This window comes from Macrotis lagotis, chromosome 1, assembly GCF_037893015.1.
Source record: "Macrotis lagotis isolate mMagLag1 chromosome 1, bilby.v1.9.chrom.fasta, whole genome shotgun sequence".
Taxonomy (NCBI): domain Eukaryota; kingdom Metazoa; phylum Chordata; class Mammalia; order Peramelemorphia; family Peramelidae; genus Macrotis; species Macrotis lagotis.
The window spans coordinates 621,206,754-621,233,893 of record NC_133658.1 but is presented as its reverse complement, the minus strand read 5'-3'; the positions used below and the strand labels follow the sequence as shown (position 1 = coordinate 621,233,893).

The following is a 27,140-nucleotide window of genomic DNA, read 5'->3' as shown; positions in this document are numbered from 1 at the left end:
GCAGTCAGAAACATTTCTGAGTTGGTTGAAATAGATTAAAATGTTATTGGGAAATATTTAATAATAAAAATAATAATAAAACATAGATAACAAAATTAAGTCATATGCAGCCCACAGGGTACAGATTTTGGAAAGAAGACTGTAAAGGGATTTTCTGCTCATTCTTTTTTTGTTTGGTTTTTTGTGACACTCTGTTTACAGTTGAGTTTGATCACACTGAAATAAAGCACACTGAAAACCTTGAAACACTATATAAAATATTAACTCAATGATATTTTCATGAGTCAATCCAGTTGTTCATTTACCATCTTTTAGGATAGCTACATAACTGAATCATGTTATTTTTCAATTAAGTGAAGTCTTTTAGGCTACTTTTTGAAAGCAAGTTATCATTTGTAATGGAATGCAGTCTATTTTTTCTGTTGCTCCTGGTATAACCAGTAATTATAATTTTTTTGAGATTTGAGATTTGGAATTATATAGAATCATCAGGAGAAATGATATATGTTAAAATTTATTACAGAAATATTTAAATGAATCCATGGATAATAGAAATGTATTTCAGTCTGTAAGGAGAAAAGATATATCTGTAGCACAGATTTTTTCATTGTATACTCCTATACTTTTGCACCCTTGGAAAAAAAATAGTACATTGAATTTAGGTGGTCGGGAAGAGGTCTTAATGTATTTTAAAGAATGACTACCAATATGCAGTAACTAGTTCTGTGACTTTATGGAGCTGAATGGACATCTAGTGGTCATATTAGGAAAGAACATGGGGCTGTATTCACTTCCCCAACTCAAAAATTTATGTTAAAGCTAAAGAATTTTAGAAATAATCTAGACCAACACCTTCTTTTTAAATATAGGAATATTGAAAATTAGATATGTGATATGATTTGTTCAAAGTCTCAAAATAAGTTCATTCTTTTGATGCAAGCATTGGGCACTGACCTAAGGGAACCAGAAGTCTCCTATGACCCATGATAAAAAGAGCAAGGAAAAAGTCAGGTTGAGAAGCTAAGAAAAGAAATTACTTGAAGGTGTGAGGGTAAAGTTTATGTTGGCACATTTCTCTTCTTTCTTTTCTTTTCTTCCTTTCAACTTCTGTCTCTCCCAAAATTCACAAGCGAACAGTGAAAGACAAAAGGAACTTTTAGTAACTGATGTTTGATCTCGATGAGATCAGAGGAGTACTCATTCCTTCATAATATATATATATATATATATATATATATATATATATATATGCAAATGGGATAATTTCCAAGAGGTTATATGAGTCCTCATATCTTCATGAATCTCCAACTGGTAGAATCTCTGTTTTCAAAGACAATGTGCTAATCTTAAATACTATTTGATGGGAAAACTATTCCATATGAATAACTCATTTAGTATATTAAGGTTTGTACAACTTTTCCCACATGGATACCTGTCGAGGCAGGATGACTGGAGATTATCCCCAATAGTCCTGCTTTATATCTTACCACTAGACCTGATGGATCCAGAGGAGAAAGTGAAGCTGGTGACTGTGTGCTGCACCTCCCCCACCCACTTAAATCTAGTTCATTGGCAAGTCATAGCATCAATTTCCTGATATCATGGTTCTTTTAGAGAATGAAGGACAAATGAGAACAACACTTTTCACAAATGGGGAAATGAGACTCAGAGAGATCAAATACTTGTCCAATTTAACAGAACTGATAGAGGTTAAAACCCAGATCTCTTCTGGTTCTTAATCCAGTGTCCTTTCTATTACATCAAACTGCCTTCTTGATGGTAACATACTAAAGGGAGAAATAGAGAGTCTAATCTCTCTCACCTGAGGAAAAATTCATTTGAACCATGATCAGAGACGTACACACAATGATAACTTAAAATGAGTCCTTTTTTGTTCTGGGTAGTAGTGGTGATGATTCTGCTGAATTTTTTTAAGGTCTCAGGTTGACTCCTGGGCAGGGATGACATTATCTTTTTATTAGACACAGCACCAAGTCTCACACTATCAAATTTTCACTAATGGTAAACACATGAGAAATTTGGAGCAGATGACTTAAGTTTATAATAAACTTGCAAAGACCTGGAACATCAAAGCCTCTTTTCTGTGAGATAATTGTCCTGATTGCATTATTTAAAAATTGCTAAAGAATTCAAGGGACTGCAAAAGAATAAAAGCCCAAATTTGGGAACATCAGTGGTATATCCTATAGGCACTTGTTACTTGGTGCTTAGACTTAAACAGATATGACATTTGAAGGGTTCTGTTAACTTTCTCATATACCAGCCCCAGTCTTAGTGCCTAAACCTTAATTTGTTATTGGCAAACTCCATTCAATACTGAGACTGACTTTGAGAATGGAATATATAAGGCTTATTCTGTGAGATGTGGCCACTTTTGTGCCATTTGAAAAGTGTGAGTGGATAGGTTGGAGGAATCACCTAGATCTTACTGTGCCTATATCCCTCCCTTTAAACCGCATCCTGCCTTGAATGTTAAACCTCTCTACTGATGATAATAGTAGACTTAAACTAGAAATCATGTAGTCTAACCTTTTCATTTGATAGAGGGAATCTGAGGTCCAGAGAGATACTTGTCAGAGGTCACACTGTTCATTAGTGAAAGAACTGGAACTCAAAGCCAAGATATCCTGATTCCCAGTGCAGCTCCTTTTTGAGCACACTATATTGTCTTTAAATGATTTGAGTTCAAATTCACTTCATATCATCTGGGTGACTTTGGGCAAATTATTTCACATCTCTGGGTTTCAGTTTCCTTATCTGTAAAATTCAGTGACCAAACTCAATCTCTTTTGCCTTTTTCCTCATCTAGATTCTATGCAGGAATGGGCTGGAGTCAGCTTTAGCCAGTTTTGTTTTTAAATTTTCACTGTGAGCATTGTGGTAACCTCTACAAAATGACTTGAATTAATTGTTTTGTTGATTGTCTAGACTTAAGAAAATGTTAATGCACATTTAGCTTGAAAGTGTCATTCATTCCCTCTCCTCCCCTGATGGTTAAACATTAATCAATACACTCCTATATTGCTTGGTTCTCAAGGCTAAGGGAATTAAACTATCAGCAGGCTAAAAATCTGGTAATTATAAGCTAACAACAACAAACAACAACAGTATTTATATAACACTTTCATTCATTAATTCATTTGAATTCTATAAAATTCCTGATACACACACACACACACACACACACACACACACACACACACACATACACACACACACACATACACTTGCCATTTTCCATTGCACATTGTTACTTGTGAATCTGTATTTCTTTTTATTTGAGGGTAGAAAATCACTGTCATCATAATTGCTAGCATTTGAAAAGTGAATTAAACTTTACAAAGTACTTTCCATGTGCTTATTTGATCCTCACAATATCCCTATAAGGTTGATGCTAATATTATCACCATTTTAGTAATGATGAAACTGAGACTGAGAGAGGGTAAGTGACTTGTCCGAGGTCAAATAACTAGGGGATGTCTGAGGCAGGACTTGGACACAGATCTTCCTACATTTTTAATGCTTCGACACATTGCTATTGGTGGAATAACATGTGCATTTATTCAACTTAATAAGTGCCTTAGATTCCCTGAGGCAACTTCTAGAACAAGTTCAACCTCTCTTTACCTAAAATGCTGAGAGTAAAAAATCTCACGAGAGGTTAACAATAGGGTATGTTTTCTTTTCCTCTGCACAAACTAACTACTGAGTAGCTGAGCAGTTATAGTTCTAGGATTTCTTTTCAAGGCTACTTTGAGACCTATTCAGTATTGTCCACAATAGCTCTGGTGTGCATTCAAACATTGAACAAGAGTCTGGTCGAGTAGAAACGTACACACGCAAGGTCATGATACAAAATTTACTGGTTTTTTTTTGAAACTCAGACTTTTTATAACTAAAATTTATCTCAGGAATGACTGGTTAAAGGAGACCCAGTTTCACAATTTCCTGAGTAAATTTACAACATTTATTCTAAGAAATCTGCATACTTCTTTATCAGGAAAAGCCTTTTACAACCACCTCCGGAGCCACAGATTGTCCCAGGTCAGGGTTCACTGGAGAACCAACAAATCCATATAATGAGCAAGATGACATACATATCTCTGATGGAAAAGGTCATCAAGGATATGTGTAAATCACTCCCAGAGCTGGCCCTCAACAATTCAGGGCAAGTGAAAAAGATCCTCATGGTTCTCTCTCCAGTGACTACCACAGATTCTGATGTGCCTCCATTTTTCTATCCAAGGAGGCCATGGAGCTTCTAAGTTTGTGAACTTGGATATCTTTGTATCCCTGACACATAGTGTATTATATTTTTCTGTGGGTCAGATCATGGGAGTCTGGAATTTCATTGCTCTGAAGAACTCCCAGTGTGAAAATGCTCTCCCCTGAAGGTGATTGACAGCTTTGCAACTTAATTTTGGAAAGTCACTTGAACTGTTGAGACCCTTGTGCTAAGTAGGTGTTTAATAATTTTTTAAAAAATCCATTTCAATTTCTACTTCTCTTCCTCATGAATGGGGTTATTAAGTTAAACACTAAGATATTATTTGTAAATATGCACTGGACTGGGAATTCAGACACTTAAATGTTAGTCTCAATTCTAACATTAACTAGGGAAAGCCCTTCTTATTCTTTGGGCTTATTCTTTGAGAGTTTGGATTAGATTCTATCTAAGGATTATTCCATTTCTAACATTCTGTGATTCTTTTATCTCCATGTAAAACTCCTTAAGGGTCTGAGGTCCTGGGAGGATTTGGTCATTTACTCAATCCTTATGGATATTTACTCTTTGAGGCAAGGTGTCCAAAGAAGCTGTTCACAATTGAACATATTCTCAGGATCTAGCTTCTCTTGAATGATGACTCAGATGATGGCCTCCAAGCTTGGGTGATCTATCTTTGAATATTATGCTTCTTATTTTCAGGTTTCAACTCACTTGTAGGTGGAGTGATGGGATTCTCCATTCTTCTCAGTGCAGAAGTGTTCAAGCACAACGCATCTGTCTGGTACCTGGATGGGAGTATAGGAGTCTTGATCGGCCTGACAATATTTGCCTATGGAGTCAAGTGAGTTGAGTTCAGGTTTTCATTTGCAACTTTTTTTTTGTTTTTTTTCCAAGGCAGTGAGGTTAAGTGACTTGCCCAAGGCCACACAGCTAGGTAATTATTAAGTGTTTGAGGGCAGATTTGAACTCAGGTACTCCTGACTCCAGGGCCAGTGCTCAATTCACTGTGCCACCTAGTTGTCTCCATAGTATGCTTTAGAACACTGTGATAAGATACTGAATACACATTTTTAAGTTGTTTACTCGTAACAGTGAGTGAGTAAGATCCCTAGTCCTCTCATAACCTATAAGAGCACAGTCATCTCACTAATCACCTAACTGAAGATAGAGTCCTTGAAACTAATGATGTGGAAAAAAGTCATACCATTTTACAATAACTTTGATTTGTTGTTCAAGGTCATTTCAATTTGAATAACCATTTTAATGGCCTTTTTATTCATTTATTTTTTTCTCAATTTTTTTAAAATTTACTTTTCTAGCTACATGCATCTGTAGTTTTCTACAATCATTATTTTGCAGTTTTGAGTTTTACATTTTTCTCCTTTTCTCCCTTCCCTCCCTCCTCCCCTTGACAGAAAGCAATCTAACATAGGCTATACATGTATAACCATGCTAAACATAGATCCATATTTAATGATCTTTTTTTAAAAAGTCAAAATTATTCTAAACTGTGTTTTATCAGTGGTTCAAAGGGATATTATATGATGATGATGTTGTACATTTATATGGTACTTCAAAGTTTTCAGAATGCTTTACAAATATTATCTCATTTATTCTACCTAACAATACTGGGAGGTAGGTGTTATATTGTCCTTATTTTACAGATGAGTAAACTGAGGCAAATAGAGATTATATGACTTAACCAGGGCAACACTAGTAGCTAGTATGTGTCTGAGGAAAGATTTATTTCAGACAGTAGCCAGACTGATGGTCAGGTATTGAAGTAACCTTATTTTGATTTTATCTTTCAGATTACTCATCGACATGGTGCCTCGGGTGAGGCAGACCCGCCATTATGAAATGTTTGAATGAAGGTAGCTGGTGGGGACAGAGCCAGCTGTACCCTACCCCACATCAGTAGCATGAGGACTCTTAAAAGTACAGGCAGATGGTGCCAACATTATTTAATTGAACATCCAGTTTTTTTTGGGGGGGGGGATTTTCTTTTATAAAGTTTGGTCTAATGGGAGGTAGATTCATTCAAACAGATAAGTCTGTGCGCTGCTCATCCTTCAGTACCACAGGCTCCCTTTCCCTGTTAAAGTGCATCATTGAACCATGCATAGGAGGGAGAGATAAGATCATGATTTTCCAGCCCCAACTAGTGGACACGTTTTTGTTCTCTAGAGTGAAAATCTTCTTTTGGGTAGGATGAGACCTCAACTTAGTAACCGAGGACCATTTTGAAAGAGTTTTACATGTGACATTGGGAGCTCTGTTTCCACTCAGTGGAGCTAAGGGAATTCATAGTGTTCTCCTACCCAGCCATATCCCTTAAGAGATATCCAAGTATGGCCCTCTAATTTCTAACAATGTATTTAATTGGTTTCATACTGTTTTACTAATCTAAAAACTTAACCAATTAGTTTTAAAAAAGTTACTCTATTTTTAAGTACTTAGTGACACGTGTATGAGCTTTGCATGGACCAACCAAGCACATATTCCTTTTCAGTGACCTTCAGAACTTGAAAGTAACTATTAAAATGGATCCATTTTTTGAGAAGTAAAAATTGAAGTCTTTTATTTGTAAAAGAAATAAAAATTATATATATAATCTATATGAATATATATATATGACCTGTTAAAAATGGTAAATGGTATATAAGGGTGCGTTAGTGATGATACACTTCTCTAAAGAAAAGAATGTTTTCAGTTTGTGCAGTTTGTTAGTTTAGACTCTTCTGTGAAAATGTTCATACAACACAAGGCATTCTATACCTCTAACACTGTTGCTTCTCCAAAGTAATGGTGTATGATCAATAAAAATATCTATTTTATACGGTATGGGGAGATAATATTTCAAAGTGTGAGGGTGGTATTTTCCCTGAATAATGCTTTTCTTTTTTTTTTTTTTTTTTTGGTCTATGATTTCATTAATGTGTTTAAAAAAAAAGCTCCACCTACCAATGGAGATCAAGAAAACCTCTGCAACTTTGTTTTAAAATTGTTTAGAGGCACTGAGAGATTATGATTTGCTGTTGATCACACAGGTTTATGTATCACATTTATAGGTTTTAATACACTGTGCCACCTCATTGCTTTTGGCAGTAAGTTTTCTGTCAAATACTTAAAGAGAAAAGGGAGTGGGAAAGATATATTGGGATGAAAAGGGTGGTTCCTTTTAGGATTAATTAAATGGTTGTTGAGATCCCTTCCAAATCTTAAATTTTGTTATTCTGGGAATGTATCTTTAGACCATGGGGTAGATGAATAACCCAACTTTTTTCACTTTAGAGGTAAAGAACCTAGAAGCCCAAGGTAACATTAGCAGAGCTGGTATTTGTACCAAGGTCCTCTGATTTCAAATTCAGGATTTGTTTCACTCAACCATGATGATTAGCAGTCAAAAAAAGCAAATACAACCTTAGGCTGCACTCACAGATACAGTATTGTTATCCTGCATTATGCCTTCATCCATTCATACCTAGAATAGGAGAGTTGGTTGTAGGGGAAATAACCTCATAAGAGGAATAGTGGTAAAATAAGAGTATGAATTGAGGAAAAAAAGGAAAGAGATGGATTTGGAAGATCTGGAAGAATTTGAGCTATTTGGTTTAGAGGTAAAAAGATATGGGAGAAATGGTGTGGGTTGTTGTACTGTCAAGACCTCATTTAGGTTTTTCTTGGCAAAGATCCTGGAGTGGCCTGCCATTCTCTTTTACATCTCACTTTATAGAGGAGGAAACTGAGGCAAGCAGGGTAAAGTAACTTGTCCAGGATCACCCAGCTAGATTTGAGTCTGTGTCTGAGGCCAGATTTGAACTCAGAAAGATGGTCTTCCTGATTCCAAACCCAGCCCTCTATTTATTGCAAAATTTAACTACTCTGGTATAGGTAAAGGAGAGACATGATAGACATCTGCAAATACTTAAAAGATTGTCATATTGAAAAGAGATTAGGCCCATTTTCCTTGGCTTCAGAAAAACCAACGAGGAATTATCCAGGAAGGCATATTTTTTTTGGCTCAATATATAAAGACCTTCCTTACAATTACTGCTATTCAAAAATGAAATGTGGAATTTATATTGAGCTTTATGGTTTATAGTTCCCTCATCTCACTACAGCCCTGGGAAGGAGAAAGTAAAAGAGTTATCCTTATTTTGGTTTGATGTGAATCCCCCCCCCCCCCCCAGATGCAGATCATTATGCTACAACAAGGCCCCCATGATTACATGAGGTTAGGATAGATGACTTTTAATGATCTTTCCAACTCTTAAGATTTCATGTTCACAGAATCACACATTTAGAACTGGAAGAAATTTTAGAGATTATCTGGTCAAATCTACTTCATTTAACAACTTGTGGCCCAAATCACAGAGGTAGAAAGAAACACAACTGAAACTTGAATTCAGCTCCCTCTGACTCCAGATTTGATGCTTTTTCCACTCTACCAGAGAGGCATGTGAAGTTGACCTACAAACACACCACATCTCTTGTAAAGGTGGGGTGGGAAAGTATTAATGTTCAATGCTTTCTTTTCTGCTAATGTAACTTTGGGTTTTGAATACTAATGTTACAGTCTCTAGGCTTCCAGTTTCTTCACTCCTAACATGAAGATATTGGTTTATTCATCTATCCAATGGTCTGATATCACAATGTTTCTAGTTGGGGGGGGTCCCTAAGGTCATGGGGAGCACTACACACAGGCTTCCTATGTCTCATCACTTCAACTTCTTGCATCAAGGTTCAATGGTGCTAACAGTTGTCTAGGTTACCTGAGGATATTTGATCCAAGAATGAATCTGATGTCTAATAGGCATATCCTAGCCTCCATGGATCTCTTTTGGGGTTTTCCCAGTTTTTTTCCCACTACTTCCAAAAGAAATCAGAGTTAAAATAATTTTAGAACTTCTTTCTAGCTCTGATCATTATTTTAAAAGGGGATACAAATGAGAGCCTCTATTCTTTACAAATCTGTGTTCCTCAACCGGGATAGGTAGGTAACAGAAATAATTATTTGCATTTTAGAGGGAAAGGGAAGAAACATTTATTTGATGCCTACTATTTGGTCTTTTATTCCCTTCAGTCACTGTGCCTGACCTCAAAGGAGAACTAGGTTACTATGCAGGTTCTCCTCTTAGATACTAGGTTTGTTTTTAAAAGTGTCTAGGACAATGAAATGCTTCAGTGAAAGAGTGTGTGTGTTTGTGTGTGTGTATGTCTGTGTGCATGCATACATGCACACATGTATAGGTGTTTGAAATTGGTCTTTCCTGGACTATTTTACTAGTTGACTTTTTATCAGTGTATTATTACATAGGATTCAAATTATAAAATGGAGCTGGTTTATCCTCTTCCCTTTTAGAAATATGTGGAGAGAGAACATACAGAGACATTTGGTCTGAAGTTGGTGTGGGGAAGTAAAGAATACTCTCAATGAGTATTTAAAATCACTAAAGCTTTGGTTGTCCCCACTTCCTCTTGAAGCCTTCCCTGGTCATGCCATCAAAAACTAGTTTCAATGGGTTGTATTTTCAGCAAGTACACAGAACTCCAAGAGAATGCTATGTGTGGGTCCTGGACTTCCCCTCCAAACAAGAAATGAGTCTCACCAGTCACACAAGAAAAAAGTTTATTGAAAAATAAAGTTCTCCCTAGTTTTCTCTACAACAGTGAAAAACAAGCATTGCTTTCTATGCCAGTAAAGTACATTCAGACATTTACACCTTATTTTTAGAATCTCAGACTAATAAACCTCAGGAACTGAACAATAGGAAATAGTTGTAACCAGTATTTGGTGAGCTGTGAGCTGCTTGAAGAGTATAGTGGAACACACCAGTCTGCATTTTTAAACTAAGCTTAAAATATCAAGGTGATGAATTCAAACTATGGTGGAAGGGACATTACATCCTTTGGCATCAGATTTATCTTTAACAAACCCATTGCTCTTAATACCTGGGCAGACTGGTTAAAAAGTTCATGGATTCCAGCTGTCCTGTAGTTTGCTACCAATGACTGTTATCTACTAGTTCTGAGGGACATGGAGATGGATGGCAGAATTCCATCTAGGAAGACCCCCTTTCGCCTGAGGGCCCTTCATTGTGCCTCAATTACAAGCCTCTGCCCATAACATTTTTGGCTTTCATAACTTTCTCCTCTCCCTCATTCCTCTAAAAGCACCATTTACAAAGGTAAAATTGGCAATACATGATATTAATTTCCTGAAATCCTCTTAAAAATGTGACTCCCCTTTTGGTCCCTAGAGATTGTTTATCTGTCTACAACAACCCCCCCCCCCCCAATCTGGTTGGATAGAAGAAGTCCATTCCCTTGGTTGTACAAATTCAAGTAATTGGGATGGAGGTCGGTGGCAATACAATACATTCTATCCCATCTTCCTTTTTTGAATCCTTAAAAGGGGAGAAATACAATCATTCAGATGAAGATGCAGTCAAGGTTTTATATCAAGGGATTAGTTGGTGTTCCTCTACTTTAATGACAGTCATATGAGGTGGGGCATAGAACAGAATAGCTTTTTAAAAGCAATGGTGTTTTCTTCAAGGGAATTTAGCAACAACAGTAAAGGAATGGTCTAGAAACCAGAAAGGGGGAAAAAATCAACTGGCATTTCAGTAACAACTATTTTATTTAAAAAGAATGCTAATAGCCTTATCTAGTTCTTGACCTCTTTGGGGATTATACTTTGGAGAGGTAACATTCAACTTTAACCGCACACTAGTCTTAAGGGCAATCTCCAGAATTCAGTCTCCTTAGAACGCAAGCAACTACAAACAAAACTTTTTTCCTTTAAGTTTGGTGCAAAGCCCATGAGATGACTTGTTAACAGGTGATAACACAACTGCTCACACTGGATACATACAGATCCCCCCCATCCAGCAGGGGGCAGCAGGATACCCTAAAAAGCAGGGAGAAATATACTCTCTATTGAGTATTTGAAATATAATAAAGTCTCATTTATTTGAAATTCAAAGGGGAAAACTAAGTCAACATTGATTAAAAAGGTGCTTTTCATTTGATATACAATTCCTACAAGGCAGAGGACCCTTTTATGCTTAAAAAATAACCTATATGGATGGTTCTGAAGATACTCATGGGTGTCCAGCTGTGAGCCAGAGACCCATCCCTAAATTCGTGTTTCACTTAGGGTCAATATACTACATATTTCAAGTGAGCTAACACGTTTTAGGCCACAAAGTATTCAAAACTCATGAGTTAGAATTTAGATTAGCAAGGTCAAGTACTTAGCGCAATCTAAATGGATAGCCACTATTAGGTCAGCCATGAATACTTTCATTTGGACACATTCACATCAACATATATGGAGCACATTTACTTTTACCATAGTTATGGTTGAGGAAGGGTCTGAAATGTAGGAATCACTTGGTCATATATAGCTTTTTGGAATGAACTACAGAAAGAGCATGGACTTTTGGCCATTAAAATTCTGGTGCCAATAGGAATCAGACAGTTTACTTCAGCTCAGGAAAATTGCTATCTTCTTAGATTACATGTGAATCTATTCTCATTTACCTGTCTTTTTCAATGAAGATAATTTACAATCATATAAGAATGGATGGGGCTTGAAGAAAGCTGCTAAATCAATTTAAATATAATTTTAATTAATAAATAAAATAATCCAGGCTTAGTATAGAAATACAATGGAGCCTGTCGTTAACAAAATAATTTTCTAACAATTGATAATTTTTCATTAAAACAAGCCCCTTTATTGACAGGGGAAACAAATTTTATTTTATTTTTTTTGTACAACCTAGTATAATAGTGAGATAGGACAAAATGTTGAGGAAAACCAGTCAGGACTTTGGAAATAGCTGTCCCTAGAAGAAGGATTTTAACTGGTCTTATTTAAAGAGCACATAATTGTAAACATTTTCAGTTAGACCCATAACTCTTTGCTACTCTCCCTTATACTTAATCTGGGATTCACTGAAGTGTTGAGAAAATTTCCACTTCCATTTAATCAAAAAAAAAAATTACTCTCTCTCTTTAGGTCTTTCACATATTTAAAAAATAAACCCCTGACCCTGAAAAAGTCATTTTCCTTTTTCCTCTTATGTAGTCAACAAGCTAATATCCTAGAGACAATCTGGTAGATCTGAATTTCTTCTGTTAATGCCAATCCACTCATGATAGTCGTTTTATAATCGTCATTCTTAGATTCTCCTGAAAGGCAGGGAGAGCACCCTGCCGACTGAGAATTGGATGTGTATTCCACTTACTCAGGGCACTCAATGAGAATATTTGAACCAGGGGAGACTACAGAGTGGACAATTGCAAGGAATGATGATTTTCCCCATATGCTGTTTTTTCCTGTTTTGTTCAGTTTTGGGGATAGAAAGGGAATTTTAGAGAACACAAGCCACATACATCTACATTTAGAACAAGGTAGACTCATGGCAGAACTGGTGCTCTGTTATGCTCCTCTAAACAGCATCTGGCTCCCAACATATAATCCCAAAGAAAAATGAAAAGGCACATGATTCAAACAATAAATATAGCCTAGGAAACAGAATTGGACGGTTCTAAGTATGAAGCCACATTTGAGAAAGGAACAAGTTATGGGCAGCAGCAGCAACCAAAAAAACCTAAGTAAAAATTCAGAAAGCCTCTTCATAAATGTGCAAATCAAGTTGCATATATGAAATAAATGAGGTTTTTATTGGCGTTTAAAAACAGTGTCTATTTCTCCACTTTACCTTTCAAAGGTAAGATTTTTTTTCTGTTAACATCTTTAATAAATTATGTTAATTTTTTTTCTTAAATTTTCTAAGACCTTAGGATCACAATAAAAAAAAAAACCCAGAAGTCACTTGGAACAAAAAGGTACAAAAACAGAAAGTCTAGGAGAGCTATGCTTACAGCTTAGGATAACATTGGTTATGCTTAGAGGTTTGCACCTCTCCCTCCCCACCCCCCACACACATTGTCAATGACTACACAGTCTTAGGATCTATGTCTGACGCCACTGACACAGACACTAAAGTTATGGTTGGGAGCTAAAAACTCCCTGGCCAAAAGGACAAGGGCCGATATGACCCAAAGGGTTGACTTTTAACATGACCTACATCACTCCTGCCTTTCCCAGAAGGGAAGGGTGGGGAGAGGAAATAATAGAAAGCTGTCATCCATGTCTTTCAACAACCAACTGACCAGATAGGAATGCTCTTGAAACACAACTGATTCCAGTTGTCTTTGGACCTTGGTGCTGATGAAGGAGGCATCAGTCCAAATTTCATGTCTGGGTTGGGGAAGAATATCCCAACCCCATCCCCAGATTGACTGTGATGCCATGACTCCAGTAAGGTTTACAAAGCTAGTCCTCACAACAACCCTGTGAGGTAGGTAGTTCAAGTATCATGATGCCAATTTTACAGAGAAGTTTAAGTGACTTTCCCAAAGTCACAAAGCAATTAATGTCAGAGCTGGGACTCCAGCCTGGGTATCTTCAGACTAGTCCTCTTTATTATAACACTCTGCAGGGTAACCAAAAGATAAGGCAAGAAATCTCTTCTTAGGCCTATATCCAGTGTGTGGTTGGGGATAAGAGGGGGGGAAAAAAAGGAACTGGAACTATTTAATCTCAGAATTTTCAAAACAGCAGTGGCTTCTATGGGTTATCTGACAGGCAGGCTCTGGTGGCATTAGGAGCTGACACCTCATCCTTGTGGCCAGCTTCATCTCTGAACCCAGAAAGGAGACAGCAAAGGAAGATCGCTAGCTTCTCCTTTCAGAGAGAAGGTCTTTGCCAGTCAGTTCCCAAAAGCTAGCTCTCTCTCTGTTTCCAATAGATCTCTCCTTCAATATAGGGGAAGCTAGCCAGCCTTTGTCTCCTGTTACCTAAAGCCGAGAAGTCAGGAGCTCCCTCTACCGGCCTCAAGGCAGCATTGGCGGCTCCTGGAACAATGCTCACACGATGGCAGTGTCAGCTTGTCCATGGGGATGGGGAAATGGCTGGGTTCCTTTTGACTCTCCAAACAATGCAGACAGCAGGTTGTTGTTAAGTAAAATGCTGCCATTCTTCCCCTTCTCAATGTAGGTGATGGATATCTGAAATGTTGCAAGGAAAGAGTTCAGGAGTATTCCTGTATATATTTACATACTGTAACTTTCAAGGAATTTAATGAAAAATATCCTTCTTGAACTAGCCCTCATCACAAGGCTCATAGAAACAGCATTCTAAGTCTCGTGTCACAATAAGTTACTACTTATTTTGATAAAAATGTTTATGATGGGGATCTCTTCTGTATCTAACCCTGCAACATCACTTGCCCATGAAGGACCAGGGCTGGTGAGGTTAGGAGGTGAGAAGCAGGGACAGTGAAGAAATCAATTCAGACTCTTAACTGTGGGTCTTTCCCAGCCCATGCAGGGCTGAGGTCATACATTAGGTATAATTTAGGAGAAGAAATGGGGCAAAACAAAAAACAGAGAAATCAAACTTTCTAGACACAAGGGTTCATTAGCAATGGATCCTTCTCTTATCTCTACCAATTCTATAAACCACATGTGGGCATCAATTGTAGAAACCAAGTGCTTCCAGGATGACCTGAAAATTTCTCAAATCTGAGAAGCAAGGAGTCCTGTGTGTTTCTACCTAATGAACTATTCATAAAGAAAAGTCACTTTCTTGCTTAAAATTCTTATTATCCCAATAGGAGATGAGAGATAAGGAACATCTGATGAGAGGGGTCTCAGGTCTATTCTCCTTTGACAGAATACATTTCAATTCTTTCAGTTTCCTTTCAGAAGACACAAATTCAACAGCAACTTTACTGACTTTGTTTTAGATTCCCTAAAAACTTGTCAGCTGGCCAAATGGAAATCTTTTTTTTTTGTTTGGTTTTTTAAAACAAGGCAATGGGGTTAAGTGACTTGCCCAAGACCACACAGCTAGGTAATTATTAAATGTCTGAGGCCAGATTTTCAGGTACTCCAGACTCCAGGGCCAGTGCTCTATCCATTGCACCACCTAGCCACCCCAAAAGGAAATCTAAATAACTTTGTGAAACCATAATTTAAATCAGATAAGGAGAGAACCAGGGGCTGGAGATATTGATGACTTTCTAGGAGACTGATCAGCTAATCAAAATGGTCAACAGTATGATAATAGGGCTAAGGAGACTGAAATATTGGGTGTCTAGGCTTCAAGGAAATGAAGCCCTCCTGGGTACATATAGGCAAAGTTGTCTCTGTTCCATTCATTCACTATTTTCTTGACTTTTTAATAAGCTTCCACAAAAGACATTTGCCTGACCCATAAAATCAAAACAAAATGCTGTCACTTGAGAACTCAAAAAAGTGAAGATTCAGGTGGAATAATTTAGTCATTTATTCTGCTAAAGAAGCCTTTCTTGTCTTTCTTCTCATTCAGTCCTTTGTAATACTAGACCCAATGGAAAAATATCATGCACCCTGAAATCTAGAATGTGCTCTTGTCAGGAAGGAGTGAGAAGATTCTTTCCCAATGTCATATTACATCTGCCCATGTTTTCACATCAACTGCTTCTCTCAGAGCCAAAGACAAATAGGTCATTAAGTCTTAGGGTGAGTTTTTTAGTTTCATCTTTTTTTATTTTCCTTTTCCCCCTCCCATTCTATCCAGTAAATTTTAGGTGAAGGGAAAGTATAGCAAACTGGCAAGCTAACATTAATATTATTTATACAACATTGATTTCTTGTATTGTTTTATATAGATTACTGGAGTTGAAGGGAAAGAGATATTTTTTCTCTTATAAAATTGTACCACCTGATGGGTTTGGGCCCAAGGCCCCTGGGGTACTCCCCAAGCACTGCTATTCCCAATCATAAAACTAATCCTTTTCTCAGTTGCCTGAACTAATTTTCACCTTTGTTGAAGAGATGTCCAGGTAAACTGATGCCTTGGAGTGTACCATATGGTTTTAAACAGCAAAGACTTTGGTCTGATCTCCAATTTGTCACTTTTTGGGAACCTCAATCTAATTCCCTGATTACAACTGTATATCAAATTCTTGGAACTTCCTTTCCTTCCTCCACCATCCCAAACCACACTGGAATGCTATTTAGTGAAAGTAGAAGATGGACAGTAGAAGGAAAAAAAATGCATTATTTAATTCCCTTCCTTCCCTAACCCTCCCTATCCCTCCCACAAATAAATAAGTTAATGGATTTAGGAATTTTTCCCACACAAGAGTCTTCATAATCGTCTTTACTTTTTTTTTTTTAAATGAAGCCTGGAACTTCATTTATTTTTACCCAAGAGCAGCTGGATGGTTTTGGAAGAATCTCACCACAGTTGCTCACTGAAGATTTTTTTAAAAATCCTGACCATGAGGAAGTCAGTCCACTGCACTCTATCTTGTTGCCATTTAGAACTCCATTTTGTTGTTTTCAACTCCACACGTAGCAAAACCAACATCTGAGCTATAAGACCAAAGAGTTCTGGCAGTCAGTCCAGTCTTTGGACTATCCTATCCCTTCCTGCTCTCAGCTACGTTCCTTCCCAGTTGAATCCATAAGAGACTGGGATTTTTGCTGCTATAGGCAGTCTTGACAGAGAGCTACTTGGCCCTTGATATAGTCCCTGCAAGGGCATATTCTCTTGTGCTTGGGGTGGGCTCCTGCGCAGCTGAACAGCAAAAGGTCCCCTTGAAACACACAATGTTTTTTCTTATCATCATAGGAGGGCACCAGGATGTCGTTGGCCAGTTCTGTAGTGTGGCACACCACCTCGTACCTATAAAGGAACAGATTGGGAGACATGGAATTTAGATCAAGTTTGCAGTTTATTTCCTACCAATGTCCTAGAAACAAAAGTGATCCCTGGAATTGAATTTCTGAAGTCAGAATATTCAAGCCAGAGAGCCAGGGCTCAAGGATGAAGTCAGTTGCTTACAACTTGTATGGCTTAAACTTTTAGGGATTTGGGTTTTTCCATTTTTAAAGAGAGGAGGCTGGATCAGATGATCTGTAAGGAACGTTTAAACCCTCTAGTGAGGGGCCTGGCTACAGAGTTGGTCAAAGCTCAAAGTCAATAAAACAACTAAAATGTTGATTCTAAACACAATTCAACATTTCTGAAATTGTTATCAGTTGCCATTTGGTAGCTTGATGCTGGACATTATCAAATAATATGATCAGAAAGACTTTGTTATTAAAGACATTTTGGCTATGCTGACCAACAGTGAACACAGTGGGACATTCTAGGAAGCAAGAAAGCATGTCATGTTCTTTTATTAAACATATGAACTATAGTAAAATTTCACTTATTTGAAATTCAGAGGGGCAAGAATAATTTTAGTTTAGCCACAAATGTAGAATCACTCACTTCGCTAACAGTCTTCTGAGTCTTCGCTCAAACTATTCCTAAAACTTCAAATGTCCTGCCTCCTCCTTTCAACCTCTCAAAGTCCCGCCTTTCCTCTACAGCCTAATTCTGAAATGCTACCCCCTCCAAGAAGCCTGCTTTGATTTCTTCCTTATACTTCCTGTGGTGCTTCATTTTATAACTTATGAATGAACTTAAGGCTATGCATTGATCCCATCTATGTGTGTTCAGATGTATGTAGGTCTCATCTTCCTACAAAACTATAAACTTCTTGAGAGAAATATCTGTTTTTTATCTAGCATTTGTATCCCTCCATTCAAAACTGAACACTACCAGGCTGAGCAAGGTTGGCACATAGCAGGTACTTTTTTGTTTTTGTTCAACTCTTTGTGACTTGCCCAAAGTCAAATAGCTAGTGAATGTCTGAGGCTGGATTTGAACTCAGATCTTCCTAATTCCAGTGTTGGTCCTCTACCTACTGAGTCACTAGCTGCCCCATATTTTTCTTTCCTTTTTTTTTTGGCATGGCAATGGGGCTAAATGACTTGTCCAAGGTCACACAGTTATTAAGTATCAAATGCCTGGTGTCATTTCCTTCTCATTTTATGAATAAGGAAATAAAGGCAAATAGGTTTAAATGACTTGCCCAGGCTCACACAGTTTAGGAAGTGTCTGAGGTCACATTTGAACTCAGGTCTTCCTGAATCTGGGTCTGGCACTCTATCCACCACCTAACTTCCCTATAAGTATACACATACACATAAATATATGTATTACAATATAGAAACATCAAGGTAGTAGAGAGCTGTTTTGAAAGTCAGGAAATCCCAGCTATATGACCACGGTCAAGGAGTGTGTTGGTAAATAACATGTAACAACATGATCTTCCTCCAAAAATATTCAGGAGAAACTTTTTAGTTTAATCTTCATCATTAACACTCCATTAAGTCTAGACAATTGGCAAAACAATAAATCAAGTCTTGATTTGTAGCATTTGGTGATTTCCCAGGTGTAAATGTTCACACTGAAAATTAACTAATTGTTTTGAGCTGGCTCCAGCACATCCTGGATCTGGCACAAGTCACTTAACCTCTCAATGTTCGAGGCAACTAGAAGAGGATGAATTATAGAGAATGTGCTGACCTGCTCTAATAGCTGTTTTCTCACCTGAGAATTCCACTACATAAGTGAAATCACCAGCCCAGGCCCTTTTCCTGACTACATTATTGTGATTCATTCTTGTGTATCTTACTTATCCTGTCCCAATGCCTATAATATTCTATGGGAAAAGTATTGGGTAAAAAATTAGTATAACCACTGATTTCTACTTAGTATAGCAAGTGTTTGGGGCTTTCCCATTGTTACTTTCAAAACAACGCTATGATGCTTTGCTCCAATGTTAAGTATTTCCAAAATATATGCCACCACATGGTTGGGCTATCATCTCTTCAACACTGGCAAAACTCACTCCTGCTCCACCACACTGGAAAGTCTAATTGCTTATAGTTAAGGACTGTACATTCACTCCTAAGAATCCTCTACCAAGTTAAAGAAACCCAGCTCAGTTAGCTTGTGGTAATTAAGAGAGATAGGGACATTCTCCAGAGGATATCTCTAAGTTGCTGTTGTGTAAAGTTCCAAACTAGGGTTTGTGACTTCTTTTAAATTTCCAACACTTTCAACCTCAGAAGGTCAAGGAGAATAAAGGTCAAACATTATGGGGGAATTGGAGAGGAAGAATGTGTTTTACTGATTTCCTAAAAAAGGGAAAAGAATGTCTAAGACTCCATGGACCATGCAAATCACAGTGGATTCCTATTAGCTTCTGAGCCTGGATTTTTTTTCCCTCTCTTTATGAATGGTTAAGATGGAAAGAGAGGGCCTAAAAGCATCTCTCACCCCTGAAGATTACCCAGAGATGGAAGGTATGAAGGTGATTCGTTTTTGGTAGTTTTGTCTCTGAATCTCTCTCCAACCTAGCCCAACAAGAGAAGGACTTATTGAAGAGTTACAGGGGATTGGATAGCTATATAGATTTCTCCCTTTATTTTAACAACAACAACAACAACAACAACAACAGCAACAAACAACAACCACGGCCTCGGGGAAGTTAAATAACTAGTCTAAGATTCCATAGGTAATAAATAACAGAGGAGAATTTGAATCCAAGACTTAGATTCAGTGTTCTTGAATCCAGTATTTTTCCCACTATCGTATATTACTGCCTTTGCCCTCAATTTGGCCAAAATGATGAGTCAGTGGGCATATAAGCATTAGTGAATTCAAAAAGATTAAATGACTCCTTCTCTGAGGGAAAAGATATCTAGAAAGAAGTGGCTTCAATGTGGAGCCTGAAGCCTGGGACCCACCCATCTGGAATCAGTTCAAGGCTTAGATAACCTTTTAGTACTAGACTTGTAGGCCAGATAATAAATCTATATGGGTGAAATTTAAATCTAATGGGTGGTGCCCCAAGAAATAGTTACTTTACTCAAGTTTGATTCAGTCTACTGCATTGGGATTTCATTATCTATGACACATCCTGCCTTACTGTGGGAGTCTTTATTAACATGGGTTTGTCTTGGACACCATCCAAAGTAATTTAGTTGTTGGAAGTACTGGAACGACCTCACTATTTCCTGGTGTCATCTACCACCTGGTTTCATGGTTTAGAATCTGAACACAGCATTGAGGAAAGTTCTGAGTTGGAGATCTCAGTATCAGGAATGCTGTTTCCTAAGATTAAGGCAGCTGGATTTCAAAATCACACCGCAAAACAATGATGATAGCAGATGATAATCATGCAACCGAAATAGTGATAAGATAATTAATAAAAATGATTACAAAGCAGTTTATATCTCCATTATGGACATAATGGAGAAGTTCACAGGGACAATGTACAATAATGTTAAATGTCTGCAGTGATTCTTGTGAATAAGACTTTATGTTTGACTAGATAACTCACCACCATTCAACCTCTCTCCTATCTATATTAGCAACTGTTTAAGAACTCCTTGCACTTACTATCTCATGTATCTTCCTAAGGACTCTATCATTTAACAGAGCACTTAAATCATCATTCTGATGAGGCAACTAAAACACAGAAAGGTTAAATTGCTTCACTTAAGACACTCAGGGAGTCAAGTAGAGCCATACTTAGGGTCCAAGGTACACTGAACTTCCCCTAGAATCCCTGCCTTTCAGCATTCTCATATGCTTACTCTCATGCACTTTCCCCCCAGTATACAATCTATTCCTTGAAGCCTCTGAAAAATATACTCTTTCTGGGCCATCCCCCAGAGGTCATGATCAGAAATCCCTGTGGGTCAGAGGCTATATTCCTGGAGCTGGGGTTTTTTGAGACAATGGCATTTAGATTACCTTTAACTGTTCTTAGAAAAACAAAAGAGTACTCAAACATCTGATAATACCACTTGTTTCCTACCCTGTAGTACAAGAAGAGGCAAATCACAAGAACTTTTAGCCTGTACTTCTCAGTAATTTACAAGCATGAGATGAGACTGACTCATATCAACCACTGGGAACCAGTGCTGGGAAGAGTGATGTTCAGTGGCTAGAGATCATTTTGGTTTCACAGTCCCAAGAATATGGCTTCATTCACATTGTTTCCCTTGTGAAGAATACTCTATCATTTCTTCCCTCTGCTTATACAAATCTTACTTTTTTTCTTTTCTATTATGTATAACTTGCTATTCCATTTAAATAAATAATATTTAACATATAAATTTCTATTTTCTCTCCCCTACTCTAGAGATGACTACCATTAGACACATATATGTATGTGTGTGTAAAACCATTTAAGATATTTCTTTTTATCTTTTCTTTCTCTGGATGTAGATAATATCTTTCTTCCTATATCTTTCACAGTTAATTTGGATACTTATAATAGTCAAAATGACTTATTTACTCAGTCATTTTTAAAACAATGTTGCTCTTATTATATACAATGTTTTCCTGATACTGCTCATTTCATTCTTCATTATTTCATGCAAGCCTTTCCAGGTTTTTCTAAGATTTACTAATTTTCAAGATCTACTTCACTCATTCAATTCATTCATTCAATAAAAATTGCTTGAATCTTCATTAATCTCTGAGTTCCCATACCACTTATAGTCTGTATGGCATGGGAATTTAATTACATATGGTTGGTCATATAGTTTTATGCTGTTTCATCCACATTAGTATTCCCTACTAAATTTGAAAATCCTTGAGGGCAGGGACCAAAGACTTATGGAAAGTGAGTGCTGAGAAAAATCTTAATTTATCTGTTCATTTTCATTTTAAACATCAGGTAACCAAAGTCTAAGGACTCCTCACCTCCACTCTTCACTTCCTTTAAGATTCTTTTAAGTTTGAGCACTTTTAACATTAAGCCTTTCCTTATCCCAATTGCTAGTGTCCTCTGTCCCTAACTACATTGCATTTAATCTCAGACATTTCTAGTTTTTAAATTTATATTTATTTAGTATATATGTACATGTGTAGATGATCTGTGTGTATGTGACACTATTTGAGAATAGGGATGGTTGCATTTGAATTAATTGATTAAATGACTTGGTTGTAAGTAGCAAAATCAGAGTTTGTAGCAAGTCTTCTGATTTCAAATCCATTATATTTTTCCCACTAAACCTTACTGTCCAGGGATACGCAATTTGTCACAAGACATTTCTTACACTACTTATGTATGTCTCATAGTCACTAAAGCAGAGCAAACCCTAAAGTGCTTAGTTGAAATTGGTCAGCTGAGTTTCAGCCCTTTGTCATTTAATAGTTATTCCCATACTTCAATAAATTGATATTTCATCAGTGTGGAAATTCCCTTCTCCAATGGATGCTCTGAGGTGCCAAGGCTGAAAATCTATCATCTTTTGGCTGATCTAGACATGATCCTTTCTCAATTTAGCCAGGCTGCTCCCTAGGACAAGGGGATCTATGATCTATCATTGATCTATCTATCTAAGACCTGTAATTGAAATCTTTCTGACTTGGTTGCAACTGTCAGACCTTATGTTCTGCTGACAAAAGGATAGGGACTAGTGATTGGAAATATGATGTTGATATAGGTAACTCTCTCAATGAAGAAATCTTTGGTAGTACAGGATGGTACCTTCTTTGAACATTTATAGTCTTAGAGCTAGCATCAGCAAACTATGGCCCTAAGGGTCATATCTAGTGGCACCAACTGTTTTGTACAGCCCCAAGCTAAGAAAGTTACTGTAGCATGTAGGCCATACAAAAATAGAGGGTCAACTGGATTTGACTTTTAATTTGTGGACCCCTGGTCTTAGTTTCCTAGAATCTGAAAGGCTAAATCATTTGTTCAGGGTAACACAAACATAATGAGTCAATGGAATATTCATGTTAATAATTAATGTTTAATTTTGATCCTTTCTGACTCAGAGGTCAGTTCTTCATCATTTTTACCATGCCATACTACTTCTTTTCTGATCACAGAATACTAGTGTGAAGGAAACAGAGTTCAACTATTTCAATCCATAGCTGTAGCACGAATGCATTGATAAAATGTAGGCATCTATTCAGACTTTGAAGTCCTTCAGGATTGGGAAATTCTATGTCTAGTGAAGTAGTCCTTTGTGGATTCTTTCTTTGAATAATTTCTATGATTTATCCATTTCTTCTTCATTCCCATAATTAAGTTAGTCTGAGTCTCTATGATCACATCTGATTCTAGACTTAGACATTTGACTCCTTCTAGTCTCCAAGCTCTCTCTATTCCCTCCTATCTATCCTATATTGCACAGAAATGATTGTCTTCTTCCACAGTTATACTAGGCCATTTTGGACTATCTTCAAATGACTTTCCACTATTAAAGAGAAACTTATCATGGACTTCAAAGGCCTCTGGCAAACATTTCCCCCCAATGCCTTCATCATTCCCTTCTTCATCAAGTCCTTACATTCCTAGTAGATTTCTTCTTGCTGGCTCCTCCTGAGCTCTTGCCAAGCTCTAAAGAAATATTTCAGGCACCTTTCCTTCCTTGCCATGTCTTTCCTATTTATCTCCATTAAATTACTTGCCTCTCCTTCCAAATTCTGCTCAAGCCTCACTTCCTTCACAATAACTTAAATACATCATCCTGCCACTATGGCAGAAATACTCTTATTCTCACATGTTCCTGATTTATCCATGTCACAGAATACTGGCATTGGAAGAAGGGACCTGAGAGACTATTCTAGCTCCTGATTTTATACATAAGAAAATCAAGGCCCAAAGGGTGAATGACAGTACAAAACACAGTGGAAAAATCAAGACTACAATTCAACTCTTCTTACTTAGAGTTTCTCTTTCTACCACAGTAATCTTGTCATCATTATGGACTGGTATTGAATAAGATTAGCCTGAATATTAGGTAAAAGCTACTGGGGTAAGTTAGAAAGTAAGGAATTCAAATGAGATAATGTATATAAGGGGGATATGAAAATCTTGCCTCAAATCCCACAGTTCCAATTCACTTCTTAGCCCCCCCTTTTTTTAGGTTTTTTTTTTTTCAAGGCAAACAGGGTTAAGTGGCTTGCCCAAGGCCACATAGCTAGGTAATTATTAAGTGTCTGAAACCGGATTTGAACCCAGGTACTCCTGACTCCAGGGCCGGTGCTTTATCCACTACACCACCTAGCCGCCCCTCTTAGCCCCTTTCAATGAGCTTCTGACATGCTATTAAACTAAAACCTCTCTCTAAGATGACTAGTGATCTCTTAGTCGATAAATTCAAACATCTTTTCTCAGTTCTTACCCTTCCTGACCTGTAGCTTTTGACTTGATTAAACAATAGGTTCAAGATGCTAGGGCTCTAGAGACTCAAATGAAAAGTCTCCACCCTCAAGGAGTTTACATTCTACTGGACAATTTTTCAGCTTCAGCTTTTACTTTTCCTTGTTCTCATCCCACTTGTCTGATTTCTTCCTCTCTGTTGCCTTGGGGGGGGGTGTCACCATTCATGACTCACTCCCTGAGCATGGATATATCTCGGACACAACTCTGGGTCCTCTTCTCTTCATTCCCTAGCCTATTGCTAGGTCCCCAAATACCATCCCATGGATGATTAATTCCATAGGTTCAGTTATCATCATTATGCAGATGATGATATGGCAGGTCTTCATGTCCTTCTTGAGCCCTAGTTTTACAATGCCAACATACTTACTGGACATTGCTACCAAGAGAGGCACCTCAACACACATATCCAAAATGAAAATCATAGCTTAAAAATCTAATGACCATCAAGAAGCCTTCATCAAATACTTTCATATAAATCAGAAACATATTGTGGAAGCCCAAGGTAGCTATATATATGGAAAACTGGTCTAATCACAAATAATCAAGTATGTTCTGTACAATTTTGGAAGACCATTTAGGTCCATTGATTGTTATGACCATTAACTCTACATTCACTTAAATAGAATAAAAAAATTCCTTACAAAGTAAATAAGTCAAAACTAGTCCAGTAGCTTAATTCACCAAAGCAAAAATCTCACAGCTTAAAATGTTTTCCTAAATGCTTTCTGATGAGGTCACAACTTTTTAAATTCTGCTTTACTCAAGTTAGAAGAACTCTGGAACTGTATTTTTACAAATCCACTTTCGAAGTCTCTTGGCATTTTGTTTAATTTTGAATGTTTTTGAAACAGTCTCTGAACTTGGACAGTGCACTTAGAGCTATATTCTGCAGGTAGCAAGGCTTTTATGTGGACACATATTATTGCCAAATGCATATATTAATGTCATCAAAGAATATCAAATATTAAAAAGGAACTGTAATCCAATCCATAACTGAAGCAAAATTGCCCTCTATAGCATTCTTGACATACAGTTATCTACCTATGACATTCTCACCCACCACTTTTTGAGGAAGCCTATTTCAACATTCGGATTGCACTGGATTGTTGGAGATTTTTTTTTTCTCATACTGAATAAAAATCTGCCTATCTACTGAATAAAAATCTGCCTATCTACATCTATCTTTGGGGCCAAATGAAATAAGTCTAATCTCTTATTGTCTTTCAAAAATTTAAAGATACATTCATTATGTGCATGTATGATACTCTGGTATAGGAAAAAATAAGACAGCTGGATGATATTATAGATAAGTGTTTAGAGGGATTAGAGGATTAATTAGAGAAGGCTTCCAAAAGAAAGTAATTTTGAAGGGGAAGAGGGAGAACACATAATTTAATAGAAAGAAGAATGGATAACATTCTTAGTTCAGTAAATGATCATTAAATAGAATTTTTTTGACATGATAATGTTCTCAATGTGTTTCATGTGTCATGTGCTCCAATGATTTTTGAATACTGTTGTTCTAGGCTAGGGTTGGGCTGTTCTATAAGGAAACTGGTATGTGCTTGGTGTCAAATGGAATCACTGACCTTTTTGTCCTTTTCCATGGAATGATAGGAATGCAAGCTATTGAGGCACAACAGAATAATTCATCTACACCCTTTATTTTTTATAGATGAGGATATTTATGAGACAGTGGGGTTAGTGATTTTTCTCATTAGTTTTCTTTCTCGATCTCATTTCTTACCTAGTCTTTATCACTGAATATTACCTCTTTCAAAATTTAAACCTGTTAAAAGCCATCTTAAAAAGGGCAACGTCATCTCCAGTGGTACTGATCTATATCTGGTCCCTGGACCCAGATGACTCTGAAGGAGAAAGTGAGGCAGGTGACTCTTCACAGACCTCTTTCACTTAAATCCAATTCACTTGCACACCATGGCATAACCTCCCTGATGTCATGGTCCTCTTCCAGAAAGACAAATAACAACTTCAAACTACAGACAGTTCTGTTATAATGAGACATATGTGAGCCTAAATAGAACTGTACTATGCAATATAAACCATAAAGTTTACAAAATAAATAGAGGGGCACAACACTCAAAAATTTTGTCAGTGACATATACAAAAAAAGGGTAGGAATTTAGTAAAAAATGACAGCACAGTTTTATACATGTTAAATGCTTAAGAAATACAAAAATAGGGTGGCTAGGTGGCGTAGTGGATAAAGCACCGGCCTTGGAGTCAGGAGTACCTGGGTTCAAATCTGGTCTCAGACACTAAATAATTACCTAGCTGTGGGGCCTTGTGCAAGCCACTTAACCCCATTTGCCTTGCAAAAACCTAAAAAAAAATACAAAAATACTATGTTCCACAGGACCCCCAGCCTTTTTGGTTGGCCTACAACTCCTCACACAAGGTTGAGACCAAAGCAAAAGGGAATGAGTGGTGTGGACCAGTCCTTCTTTGCCTATAAGCTCCTACTTTACCAGCCAATATGAAAAAAGTCAAATATGGTATTGTACCTTGGGAAAAAACCCTGAAGTTTACTTGTGGAAATGTATTTCAGCTTTTGTGCTATTGTAAAGTGACAGTGTTTAGTATACTTCCTGTTCCTTACAAAAGAAATCAATGTAGAATTCAAAATTTATCTTATAGTCAAAATGTTCCCTAATACATCAATCACATTAGACTCACACTTTTGAAACACATTTAATAATAGAACCAAC

General features: G+C 37.2%; 2 protein-coding genes across 5 annotated transcripts in view; one reads left to right on the top strand and one right to left on the bottom strand.

Moving 5' to 3' along the window:
• TMEM163 (transmembrane protein 163) overlaps nucleotides 1-6,834 on the top strand; it is a 288,446-nt gene extending 281,612 nt beyond the window's left edge. The window contains exons 7-8 of the mRNA XM_074215047.1: nucleotides 4,949-5,090; nucleotides 6,061-6,834. Of these exons, the coding sequence (XP_074071148.1) occupies nucleotides 4,949-5,090; nucleotides 6,061-6,121 (203 nt within the window). The 3' untranslated portion in view covers nucleotides 6,122-6,834. The remainder of the gene's footprint in view (nucleotides 1-4,948; nucleotides 5,091-6,060) is intronic.
• A 2,547-nt stretch (nucleotides 6,835-9,381) lies between these two features.
• Nucleotides 9,382-27,140, bottom strand: part of MGAT5 (alpha-1,6-mannosylglycoprotein 6-beta-N-acetylglucosaminyltransferase) — a 419,199-nt gene continuing 401,440 nt past the window's right edge. For all 4 annotated transcript variants that reach the window (XM_074215044.1, XM_074215045.1, XM_074215043.1 and 1 more), the window contains one exon: nucleotides 9,382-17,003. In XM_074215044.1, the coding sequence (XP_074071145.1) occupies nucleotides 16,805-17,003 (199 nt within the window). In that variant the 3' untranslated portion in view covers nucleotides 9,382-16,804. The remainder of the gene's footprint in view (nucleotides 17,004-27,140) is intronic.